This window comes from Pezoporus wallicus, unplaced genomic scaffold, assembly GCF_028554395.1.
Source record: "Pezoporus wallicus isolate ANWC-B61680 ecotype Strahan unplaced genomic scaffold, APGP_CSIRO_Pwel_v1 contig_5352, whole genome shotgun sequence".
NCBI classification, from domain to species: Eukaryota; Metazoa; Chordata; class Aves; order Psittaciformes; family Psittacidae; genus Pezoporus; species Pezoporus wallicus.
Genome location: NW_026639660.1, coordinates 1,743,003 through 1,755,929, shown reverse-complemented (window position 1 = coordinate 1,755,929; position 12,927 = coordinate 1,743,003). Strand labels below are relative to the sequence as shown.

Genomic DNA, 12,927 nt, shown 5'->3' with positions numbered 1-12,927 from the left:
AGCCATCCTGCCTCCGCACCTACTTCTGATGAGTGCCAAGTGCGTGCTCTGTAAAATGCAGTGGGCAAGCCCTAAACATTGTGATATAAGTTTCCGAAATGCAGAAGCACACTGCAAGTGTTGGTCAGCTTTTAAGGTGAGTGTGATTTCTGGGTGGAAGTACACTTTGACAGCTACAGGGTGGTTGCGGTCTGTTGGCTGGTTCCGCTGAAAACCGATCCTCAACTGCCACCTGCTGTACATGGAGGAAAAACGCAGCAGAGATTCCTGCCTGCCTTCATTCACACCGTGGGGCGACCTAAGGCTGTCACCGAGCGCCAAAAAAATCCGGCCAGTAGCCAGGGGGAGATACAAAACACAGTGTCACTGGGTTTCTGAATGAAAATCAGCACACGTTTTCAGGTGCCCAAACGGGAACGGAGGTGCTGAGTTTAGAACCGTGGCCTGAATTGCCACGGTTTGCAGATGCAGCCAAGAACACCCAAGAGTGAGAAAATATGATGTAGTAGCAATCCTGTGCATGAGGTCATAGATATAAGGTGCTAATGTGTTGTCTGGTTATAGAAAGAGGTCACTAGGAGAATTCTGAAATCATAAAGATGCCACATCATTTTCCTGCCAGGGAAAAAAAGTTCCTTTTTCTTAAACAAATCCAATACCTGCATGATGTAAATCAAATTAACCTCAGGCACAGTACACCAGTACCTTAGAAGGCTGCATTTTGTTTGCAGCCATGATGTTATGACAAACTTGTTGCTGATCCTCTCAGTCATGCTCTTTTGCAATTGACTGTTGTGCAGCTTGCAAAATATGCCACAGATCCTCATACTTAACATAATGGCAATACTTATCCACCTAGATCAAAACCTCTTCTAAGAGGGCTATTTCACCATCTTTGTTTACAGTGCCTAGTAAAATAGGATCTCATCATAATTTGTGATGTCTGGAGGGTAGTGTGAAATGAAGAGCGCTCTGAGCTCATTTATGGGTACCAGGTATGCTTTATTTTAAAAACAGTGATAGCAAAAAATAAGAAGGGGAGGCGGGAACAAAACCGAAACAAAACAAACACATACCCTCAAAAAACCCAAACAAAAATCCTAAACCGACCCAACCACCCCAACCAAAATCTGTGCTTGTATGTAACAAGCCACTAGTGCCCCCTGCTGAGACAACAGAAGATGAAGTCTCCAGCAGCCTAATTGCACTGTTTGCACTGATTTCTTTAAAAAATTGTATTATATAAAGATACTGACGGGATTTTAAGAAACTCAGATGGGCAACACTGAGTGTAATAAACTGGGTGTATTTTTAAATACCCAAATGATAGGAGTTTCTTTTCAACCCTTCTCCAGGCAGCAACTCCTTGTAATCAAGAAACGGTCCTATTTTCAACTTTAAGTTTCTCTTTCTACTCTCCGAAATTAGCCACCCCTAAATTATCCTAAAATGCATTTGCATGTTTTAATATGGAAATAATAGCTTATTAGCAGCATTCTGATTCCTCAAGGACATGGCTTTAGCACTCAGCAATACAGAAAAGTAAAAAGCCATTTCTTACTCAAATTCCATTATAGAGCAAGTGCATGCAACCCTAAATACAGCACTGGTCCTTTGTAACAGAAAACAGGAGTAGAAAAATAGTGAGGTTTATTTTTTAATATCCTTAAAATGTTTTATGCCATGATAAACCTGCTGATACCTGAACAGCTGTGCCGTGGCACTAAAACAGAGAATCCAGGCCAATTCTATATCTCCCTTGCAGTGTATTATGAAATTACCATGCAGTATTCAAAAGCATCTTTGCTTATCACTCACTGCTGAGAGAATACAAGCTGCAAAAGAGGCTCGTAAGTCAGCCTAAAAACTGCCAGGTCCTGTAAAATGCTGGGAATGCAAAGCCTAACACAGAGGCTATTAGAAGCTAAGAGGGTTTTTTGTCCGCATTTTACATACATCTATTGCATGTTGCTCACCCTGCAAATATGCAGAAACACTGCTACACTACAACAAAGAGAAAAACAAATGGGAAGTGGTTGAGGTGGGCAGAACATCAGCAAACAGGGAGCACAGTATTCAAAGTAGAACAAAAAGGAATTGTTAACTAGGTAGACCCATATCAAATCAAAATATCTCTAAGGTAGGGGCTTGTTTTCATTTTGAGATAACGGCATAGAAATACAGTCTGAAGATGAACCTGTGACTGCAGCAGTAGCACTTTTAAAAAACACATAATGTTTCACAAAGTCTAACAGGATAAAGATAACAAATGTATCAAAGTAGTTTAGACATTAACTTATTAGGTACCTTTTAAAATATTTTCAGACAAGAGGGATGGAAGCAAAAAAGTATTTTTACCCAGTTACATTTACTGAAAGAAGAATAAACAAGCCGTTTGTGTCATTCATGCATTTTCTTCCTGAAAGGAAAATAGGACTTAGAACATTCAGGACCCTTCTCTTTTAAATGTCTGAAACAAAACACAATGGAAGGCATCAACAGTTTGGAAAACAAAGGCTGTCAGTCCATCCACTGCAGACTTCCTGATAAATCCTAACCCCAGTGAGATTTAACAGGCCACCCCAGTAACAGCAAAGACCACCCAACCAGTAGCACAAATAAGAACAGTTGAGCCTGACTTTATCAGACAGACAGACCCGCAACACACTTGTGCTCTGATGGAAACAGCATGGTAACTTTGAAGACACTTGGCCTAATTCATGGAACAAATAAAAGAGAATACTTCACTGAGATTCTGAATGCTTGTGTAGCCAAAGAACTAATAAAATATATGTTTGAGCAGTTGATGTATTTTGGCATATAACAGTTTTACTTCAATTTAGACCTTTCTGCTACACTGATCACTGCTTGGGAACATCTGCCTGAATGCAGACCATTGAGCAGACTCAGCAACAACACAAGTAAATAAAAACTTGCTCATCTGATGCTTGCCAGGATGGATTTTGACTGGAAAGGAAGAGAAATGCTTTCGACTTCATCTTTATGATTTCCACTTTGTTTCTGGGGAAATGCAGCCATAACTATTCTAAGTGACTTCCTACAGTCACCGGGAACTTAAATTCTTGATCTAAAGCATAGCTCTTAGATGACCACAGTCCTATTCAGATACATCTCTGTACCTTCCTGGACCGGTATTTTATTGCATTTTTGCACTATCAATGGTGTAGCAAAATAAACAGTTCCAGGAATATACAGAAAAGAACATAACATAAATATGTATAAATTCATTAAATACTTTAAATAAAATCTATATTAATATGTAGTTGGAGCTACATTCAGTGTTTCTTCCTCGTTGCCTAGTAATGTTATTTCCAAAATACAAAGAAGTTGGATTCTTTCTCTGTGTGACAAAGTTGTCCTTGAACACAACAGAGAAATGATGGCAGCCACTGATGACCAGACTGAACAGACATTGGGAAACTGCTCAAATAATGAGTAGTGCTTTGTTTTCCTCACAACATTCACTTAAGTCAAGTAATCATCAGCACTTATTTTTAAACTTGGAAGAAAAGTATCTCAGATTTGGTATTTTACACTTGCCTTATAAACCTTGATACCTATAGGTGACCAACAAAGGATTCTGTTTGGAGGCTTCCCACCCACCCCACCCCCCCCACCCCCCCCGTTTTACATTTTGGTGGGTTTGGGTTTTTTTCATCTAGTCTGTGAGATATGAATGGAAGTTCTTTGAAGGAAAGCCATTTAAATCAAACACAACAGAAAAACACATGCTTGCAGCACACAACTGCCAAGGAGCTGATACTAAATCTATGTGCTTAACATGATCTTGCTACAAAAGCTGTCTGTCTCCCATTACTTTTTACTGTAGTCTTCTGTAGATTTCCTCCCAAACATTAGATACCTGTCATTCATAAAGCCCTAAAAATGCAACCAAAGAAAGTGAATGCTCCATCCCTGGGGGTTTTCAAGGCCAAGTTGGACAGAGCCTTGGGTGACATGGTTTAGTGTGAGGTGTCCCTGCCCATGGCAGGGGGGTTGGAACTAGATGATCTTAAGGTCCTTTCCAATCCTAACTATTCTATGATTCTATGACAAAGATCAGTTAGCTCAGGGAGAAGTGGAAGGCAGAAGTCACTTGCAGGTGGTTTTATAGAAATGATCACATAAATCTTACTTAAACCTTGTGAAGTTCCACTGATGTCAATGGAATCATTTTCCTGTGTTAAGCTGGACCTTATGCAGAGTTATCATCCAGTCTTAGGTTAGATGTTGAGAGACATTACTTGCAATTCTAAAGGACTGAAATTTCATACGTATTAGCACCATCATTTAATTTAGAATTTTTCTGGCATGTGAAGGCTGTTTAGCAGAAGCCTCTCATGCAAGCTTGTTTTCAGTAGGTGGAATAAAAGGTCGAAATATGCTATATGGAGCAGGTAACGTGATTCTCTGTATTTAGGTCCCTTGCAACATAGGCAGAAAGTTGCAGGTTTTGCTTTAGACACAGCTGACATCATCTCTGCATTGTTATGTCTCTTGTATGTGCACAGCGTGTTCTAGAAAGCAAGCTATAATGGAGACAATCCCACTGCAAGGCTGATAGTAAAAGCTATGCACAAAAGAACAGTATACCACTACATACAGCAGAGATACATTGTGTTTCTATTTGTTGTACTTCTCAGTATGTTCAAATGGTTTCCAGATGCTGAGGTTTATTAATATAGGATTAAGGTAGGTTTTAAATTTCATTTAAGAGCCTCAAGATAACCTGGGAGTAAAGATCCCCACATTTTAGAGCTAAAGATGGAAAAATAATCACTACATATGTGAACAGGAGAAATTGCTGTGAGGCATCAGACTACTCCAATTTAGTTCAAAGCCCTGTTACTGGTGTTGTCAAGTGACAGAAGCTTCAGAGGAAAACACAAATAGAGCTGGTTCAAGTTAGCTTGGGCATAGGAAGTTGTCCATTTTCTGTATTTTAGACAATTTAACCTTTAGCTGTTACCTAATCCAAAAACATCTCATCACTTTCATTAACTTCATGTTCTAATGAAAGGTACTTATCTCCAGTATAAAACATTTGGGTCACTACTAAGAACTCTTAACTTTGTGCTAATTTTTTTCAAGCATGTAAGAAAATGTCCTCATTTCTAAGGCTGTCACTGTTCAGCTTAATGCCTTACACATGCAAAGCTTCCTCAACAAGAAGGGATGCTGTGCAGACCTGTGATACTTCAGACAGCACAGCCCAGTGCATGCAAGAGGCCGAGCCCCCCTTTACTCGGTTTACCACCCTACTCTTATCTAGAGTACCTGTAAGAATCTTTCCACCTCTCTCAATCTATCTTCACAGGTCCAGGAGATGGACCATTTATTCCATTACCCACTGGAAAATCATCAGGGAACAGCTTCCTTTTCTGCAGCCAAGAGCACCACGAGGGGAGCAGCCTCCCTCCCCACCCCTAAGTCACACAGAGGTGAGTGTAGCAAAGCTCAGATATGGACCTGTCACCTGCTGAAATGAGTCCCCTGGACTTGAGATTACAGTATCTATCTATCTGCTTTGCAGTCTGTTCTTGTGCTGCTGCAGCAGCCAGGGCCCTGACGCCAGAATGTGTAGGCATTTCAGAGCTGGCATTCAGCATGGCAAGTCTGGTTCAGCTAGCAGTGAACTGCAGTTAGGAATTCAGTATACACAGTCAGACCAAGAAGCCTCACAAATACTAATGACATTCCCACCTCTGTTTAAAATGATGGAAAATACACCCAGGTGACAGATTCTGAAGCCTAATTCTTTGCTATTTTAAAAACCAACCAAACAGAACTCTTGCCCTTTGTTGTAAACCTGGTCACAAATACAGTTATCCACAGTAATACAGATTTTAAAGAAATGTTTTATAAACAAAATACTTTTATTACACTAGTACGTGGGTTATTTTAAAATCAAGAATTAAAATATAGTTGGTATTAAACTATAGTTTCACTAAAGTCAAAGTTACTGTAAATTACCCTCAGGAGGCAGTATTTATCTAAAAAAATACAATAAAATGTAGATGGAATTTCTTTTTCCTTTTTATTTAGTGTGTTTTGGCAATATAATTTAAACTAGACAGCTAATAAAGCATAACACTAAGCAAAACCAGAACTTAACTGGAACTGAATATTGACTGTTTTATTGATTTGTTCCTGCTTCTGATGTGAAAGTTATCGCATTACTACATTTATGTTTCCATTTTGTTAAATATAACTATTTTTCATTAAGCTTTCTGTAAGAGCCCCATGCATGGAAAAACATGTTAAGTATTTAGAGATACTCCAGATACTTAATCCAGCTTATTGGGTAACAGCTTCTAAGAAGACTCCTAGACAAAGAAATACTTTCTATTGTTTCTTCTTGTTTCATAGAACCATAGTAACACTGTTGCAGTCACATCCAGCCTGGTACAGTACTCAGCAATGGAAAAAATACACTTAACTGTGGCCTCCACAGACCACGCTATCACCTGAGTGTGCAGTTACAGTAGTTTGTCATAGATTCATGGATTTAAGAAGATGGCTGCCCAAGTGCATGACAAAGAGCAGCCTCTTCTAAAACAAGGGACCCTTTATACTAAGCAGGCTCAGTATTCCATCTCAGAATGATGCACTGGCAAGAGAATACAAGCCTCAATGTACATTAAAGAATGGTAATCTGGCACGTATCAAGCCCACAGACAGAATTGTGAATTATTACCATTTGTTATTTTAAATCTCAGCTGTATCGGAAACCCCATTCTGACCCAGGTTCTATTACCCTGATGCTGGGCAAACAATGCAGGTCTTTTTGGATGCTGTTGTAAGTGAAGTTGTTGCTTTTCTATCAGGCAGTAGTTAAAACAAGTTACTTCAAATACACTATCTTTACAGGGATCCATCTAACCTTTTGGAGACCTTTCTATTCTTACACGTTCTTCCTCATGGGCTCAATCATCTTTATTGAATGTTGTTTGCAACGGTTTGCTCACTCACTAGACCAATGACCGTTTTCATGCTCTTCCAAGTGGGAAATAAGATCTTAACTTAGGCCTCTCACTTCAGTAGGTGTGTCAAGTCAGCCCCACTGGCTCTGGTTACATGTGGCAGCTTCCTACATCAGTGTTAACTGGATCATTGTTAGCATACGCCCACTTCCTCAAAGGTGTCCCGGGCTCAGACATTTTGCCTAGGTAGCATGAGGAACCTGAACTGCTTTACCTTTTTAAAGGGACAACTAGATGAAAGGGGTTCCTTTCCCCTGTCACTCCCCAGTGTAGGAGGAACATATTTTGATGCAACATAAACTTTTTGCCAAATAATTTAACTCAGATCAGTAACAGCCTCCTCTACACTGAATCTGTCATCCTGTGCAAGATTTAACTGCATTAACTTAAATTCATGTCAAGTTAAACAAAGGAACCTCTCTTGTATACAGGATTCTTTCTATACACACATTTCCTGGTAGGCTTTCATGCTTTTTGCTGATCTTTTCTTGCCAGACACACTTCTGCTAGCACCTCAATATCCCTGTTCTCAAAAGATTTGTCATGGATTTATTCTAAAACATAAAATCTGATTGTTCGGATATGGTCAGATATTCAGCCCAATGTATATATAGCAAATACGTTTTGAAACACACAGCTTTTCCAGCAAGTGTTTACATTTCCATTTAATATGTGAATACTTTCCCATCATGAAGTAAGAGTATGAAGTACAGAAACATCAAATAATTAAGATAATAATCTGGGAAGAAGAAATCTTAGTGTTTTAGAGAGTAAGCTTCTGCATCTAACAGAAATAGCACATATACATTATAAAGTTGCACACCATACTGTAATACATATGCCATCATTTTCCAGTTTCCTCGAAGAGAATCATGAAAGCTGTTCACAAACAACTAGCTCATATTTTCTCCAGAGTAAAGCACATGAAATACATGCAGAAACTGAAGTAAGGAGGGATTGTATAGCACTGTCATTAAAACAGTCAAAAAAAGGCTCTGATCCTGCAATTGAATCTGAGTAGTCTTACACCTGAGCAAGAGCAAAAACAGTTTCTCAAAAAGGTCTGATCAAAATTCATTAATAAAATCAGACAAAACAATAAAATTAGCTTTTAAGGAGTCTGACAATACATTAAGACCATTGAAAATATCCCTGTTTTATCAATTACATTCCAACAAATATCATAATCTGAATTACAAGTATACTGCATAACTTCATAAGCACCAAAATAATATAAAATAAAAACTTATCCATCAAGTTTCTCTGATAAATGGTCCCCTCTATAAATGCAAATTTTAAAGGTACATTTAAGTACTTTTGGCAAGAGGTACAGATTCCATAAAAGAAAAGTCACTGCAAAGTCTGAGAAAATTCTAAAACTTGAAAACTTTGAAAAAAAGATCAAAGGGAGAGCATTTTCTAATGGTCTAATATGTAAATTCTGTCAATAAATTCTGGTTTTAGAAACAGCAAAATTCACTCCAGTTCCTGAGATAAACTGCAGATGAATTGGGAAGATTTACCAGACTATACCACACCCTTTTTCTCACCTTCTTTTGCACACTGCAAACAAGGTTTGAACTGAAGCCTCTGGTAAACTTACAAGTCAGTAAAGCATATGAAAGATCAAAACATTCAAATTTTTCTTTCCACTATAAAAACAAGAGACTGGCAACTTAGGTCTGAAACAGACAGACTTTAGCCAGTCTATCAAAGTAATTTAGACAGAGGCAATTGTTTTAAGTTAACCTCACTTGCATCTTTTAAATAAATCTTTGATTCTATTCTGTTTTCACTGACAACTGTGCTCTTATTCACCCATCTGCTGTCTAAGAAAGCATACCATACATGAGTTCAAAATCCTAGGGGGTCAGATCTGTTGAAAGTGCATGAGTCACCTAACAGCTCAGCACGTCTCTGATCGTATGCTGGAACCATCAATGTGCTGCGTTACTACCATCCACGTGGTCAGTTCCTAACTTAGCATTCACTTTGTGCTCCATCTTCTGTAAAACCGCTGGAAGATCCAGGACAGAAGAAATAATGTAATGAGGTACTGGCGAGGTATCTCCTGGGGCAGTCATTGCTTTGTTTAACCACACCGTTGCTTTCAAGCCAGCATTCAGGCCTCCTTGAATATCTGTATCTAGAGAGTCACCAACCATAACACATTCTGCAGGCTGCACCCCTAGGAGGTCGCAACAGTAATGAAATATGGATGGCGCTGGTTTCTCTTCTTTCTGCTCTCCTCCCACAACGATGGCATCGAAGTAGGGCTGACAGGCGCACGCTTCGATCTTCTCCCTCTGCGTCTGCTTGTCGCCGTTCGTCAAGAGCAGCAGGCGGACGCCCTTCCGCAGCTCGGTGAGCATGCCCCGCGTGTCCTCGGCCAGGGTGAGGTGCTGCAGGCGGGTCCTTTTCCACAGGAAGTAGCACTCGGCGGCCAGGTTTCGGTTCGCCTCCCCGCCGATGGTCTCCTGGATCGCCTCCTCCCAGTGCGAAATCCGCAGGTCGGTGATGCACATCTTGGCGGGGTCGTGGCACTCCTTCAGCAGCTTGGCCTGGACCTTGTCGCAGATGACGCGGGCCTCCCCCTCCCCGTAGTGGTGCTTCGACTGTAGGGCACTGATCACCTGCAACACACAAGAGGCTCTCGTCAGCGCGTCCCCCGAGGGGCCTCCGCTCAGGCGGCACTGCGGCCGGCGGCGCGGGTAGGACGGAGGGGGATATGAGCGGCACCGCGGCCGCTGGGCCAGGGGTGCCCGCCGCCTCCGCGTCGGAAGGCAACAAGCGGGCAGCAAGGGGACAAGGGCGGTACCTCCTCAATGGCGCGCCGCCCGGCAGCCGCCGTGTCGACCAGCGTGTTGTCCAAGTCGAAGAACACCGCTTTGACGCCGTGCACCCCCATGGCGGCGGCGCCGCCTCCCGCGAGAGCCGCCCCGCTTCACCGGCCGAGCCCCGAGCCCCGCCGCAGCCGCCAGCGCCGCGGCACAGTGGGGCGGGGACACCGCGTCCCGCCCGTGTCCCACCCCCGCCCCGCCTCTCACGCTGTCGCTGGGCCTCGCCCCATGAGGCGGCGGGCGGCGGTTGGGCCGTCCCGCTCCGTTAAGCGCGGTGCGCTGCTGGGAGGGGTTGTGTGTCGGGGCGGGAGGAGGGCAGCGGGTGGGCTCCCGCGGCCCGGGGGCCGCAGTGCCGTGTGCGTCCCCGGCCGTGCGGCGGCTGCTCTGGGCAGGAGGAGGCGGCTCCTTTTGGAGGAGGGGAGTGAGCAGGTGCGGGTGTGCGGGGACCGGCGGTGCGCGGACCGCCCTTCTGGTGTGTGGAGGGCGTTTGGGGCTGTTTAGGGTTTGACCTTTTCTTCCCGTTTCTGCCGCCGTGCGAGGGCGTTCACCGGGACAACGGGCTGGAAGGCGGCGCAGAGCGAGTGTTACGGGTGTGCGGGTCAGCTGCTGCTACGGGACAGATCATTTTTCCCAGAGTGAAGCAAGCGTGATTGCTCAAGTAATATTCCTATTGGCTTTTGGCAGTATGTTTTGTTTAGTTGATTTGATTTCTGTTCAATACTGCTAATGGCAACTGAGCATTAATAATTAAATGTAATTTGCAAAGCTGGCCACTTCCAGTTCTGAAAACTGCACCTTTGATAGCAATCTCCTTCTGTGATAAAAGATGTTGGGTCACATCTAAGAGCAAAAAAATCATGACAAAGAGATTAATGTGTGGCAAGTAGAACTAGAGAAGGCGGGTATTTAAGGAGAAGGAGGGATTCTGAGAATAAACGCCTGGATAATAATCCTCTAGTTGAGGAAACGGGGATTTTAATAAGACTGTTCTACCTGACTTGTAGTAGAATGTGCTGCTTGATGACCTGGAAAAGGTGTTAGGCATGTGGATTCCATGTGCCTCTGCTGAATTACTGTTTTTCAGAATTTACACAGAAGAATGGCTGAAAATAGCTGAATTTCTAGGGCTCTCTTCACTGAAGATGATGTCTGTTTCAGACAGCCCTGCGTTCCCGTCAGTGAGCAGTGGATCCTGTGTGTGCATTCCAGAAAAGCTACGCTTCCATAAATGTAATCTTTGTGCTTTCCTTGACAGTTTGTCAGAGATCAGAATTTGAAAATAAATGTCTTAAAAGATTTATTTATGTTATGTATGCATAAGTTTACTAGGAGCTTTCAGATATGGTATTTAAGTGGTTAAGCTGTGATTTATAATTATATTTAAAACGTATTTTTATGATTTTATTTTCACTTCATTAACGGACAGTACACAGAAAACTTATGTTCACTTCAGAGTAGGCCTGGAATTATAAAATACACTTTCCTGTATACTTGCAGAAGTTACTACCAGGCTGTTTAACTTCAGCCAGCCATTTGCCATGCTGTATTTGTATAAACCCCACCCATGGCTAGCAAACAGGGCCACTCGTGGCAGCTTTGTCTCTTGGCATGGTCTCTGTGCAATCATACACTTGACATGCACAGTAGTTTCTATCTGTTCTTTCTGCAGGCTCACTAGAGGCCAGAAATGCCTCATGGAAGCTCAGAGCCAGAAAAAGAATGGTGATCAGAAACGGAAGTAGGAGCCAAGTTACAACATGAGGTGTGTCGCATAGTCTAGAAATGATAATGTAAGAATGGCGTTTGGTATCTTTAAATGAAGTCCATACATAGAATTATGGAATTGCTCTAGGTGTGTGTTTTAACAAGAAAGAAGTCTTAGGATCATCGTAGAATTGTAGAATGGTTTGGGTTGGAAGGTACCTTAAAGATCATCTAGTTGCAAGCCCCCTGCCATGGGCAGGGACATCTTGCACCAGACCAGGTTGCTCAAAGCCTTCAAGAAATCTGAAGAGGGACTTTTTACAAGGGTGTGCAGTGACAGAGTAAGAGGGAATGGTTTTAAACTGGAAGGGGGGAGATTTAGATTAGATATGAGGAAAAAATTCTTTATTGTGAGGGTGGTGAGACGTTGGAACAAGTTGCTCAGAGCAGCTGTGGCTGCCCGATCTCTGGCAGTGTTCAAGGACAGCTTGGATGGGGCTTGGAACAACCTGGTCTAGTGGAAGATGTCCCTGCCCCTTGCAGAGGCGTTGCAACAGGATGATCTTTTAAGATCCCTTCCAACCCAAACCATTCTATAATACTATGATGATTCTGTGAACTGAAAATTTAAAATGTATAAAAGGAAATACTTTCTGCTATGTGCCCTATCTATGGTTTGGAACTTATTTCTTTGGGAAGCTACTGAACACTCTGTAAGAGATACGAGTGTTGACCATCTAGTCCATGAGGGAAAAGGGCTACTTAAAAAAAAGAAATAAATATTTGGATGTATTTGTAAAAAGCTGGGTGCAGTGCTACTCTCCTCTGTCCGTATAGCTGAACTATATAGAATCATAGAGTGGTTTGGGTTGGAATGGACCTTAAAGAGCATCTAGTTCCACCACTCTGCCACGGGCAGGAAAATACATACCTTATGTGCTATTACCGTGGCTGCCTTGTACTGGGTGTAACAGAAGGAGGTAACAGACGGGGAGCAGCGCAGGAGGGGAGGTGCTACCAGCGTGTGACACATCTTGGAGAAGCCGCCTGCTGTCCGCGCAGTCCCGCCCGCCTCCCCACGTCCCTCACCAGGGCTCCGGGACCGCTTCTCGAGCTTTCGGTTTCGTTTCAGCCGGGCGGGAGCTGCTGCGGGAAGGGAAACCGCGGCGGTGCGTTCCAGCCGCCAGTCCTGCCGCACCGCGCCGCACCGCATCGCACCGCGCCGGCTCCGGGGCGCCTGCTGCTGCTCGGGAGTAGTGGATCGGGGGAAAGAGAATCCGGCCGCTCCGGAGGGGCAAGCTGCCCGCGCCGCGGTTCGAGCGGCCTCCCCGTGCGCTGCGCCGCCGCCGGGAGCGCGGCTTCATCTGTAGTGCGTGTCA

General features: G+C 43.2%; 1 protein-coding gene and 1 long non-coding RNA gene across 2 annotated transcripts; one reads left to right on the top strand and one right to left on the bottom strand.

Annotated features, from left to right (window-relative positions):
• Positions 1-6,035: 6,035 nt before the first annotated feature.
• Positions 6,036-9,965, bottom strand: NANP (N-acetylneuraminic acid phosphatase). Its single transcript, XM_057415377.1, has 2 exons — positions 9,823-9,965; positions 6,036-9,637 (listed from the first exon to the last, which is right to left on the bottom strand). The coding sequence occupies exons 1-2, from the start codon at positions 9,910-9,912 to the stop codon at positions 8,942-8,944; spliced, it is 786 nt and encodes a 261-aa protein (XP_057271360.1). The 5' UTR covers positions 9,913-9,965; the 3' UTR covers positions 6,036-8,941.
• Positions 9,966-10,618: 653 nt separating this feature from the next.
• Positions 10,619-12,651, top strand: LOC130602490 (uncharacterized). The gene is made up of 3 exons (XR_008972917.1): positions 10,619-11,074; positions 11,514-11,606; positions 12,611-12,651. It is a non-coding gene; the product is annotated as an uncharacterized LOC130602490 (long non-coding RNA).
• The last annotated feature ends 276 nt before the right edge of the window (positions 12,652-12,927 follow it).

Coding starts and splice junctions, on each gene's coding strand:
- NANP (XM_057415377.1), bottom strand. CDS start 9,912: ATGGGGGTGCACGGCGTCAAAGCGGTGTTCTTCGACTTGGACAACACG. Junction 9,638..9,822: donor GGCGGCGCGCCATTGAGGAG/GTACCGCCCTTG, acceptor TGTGTGTTGCAG/GTGATCAGTGCCCTACAGTC.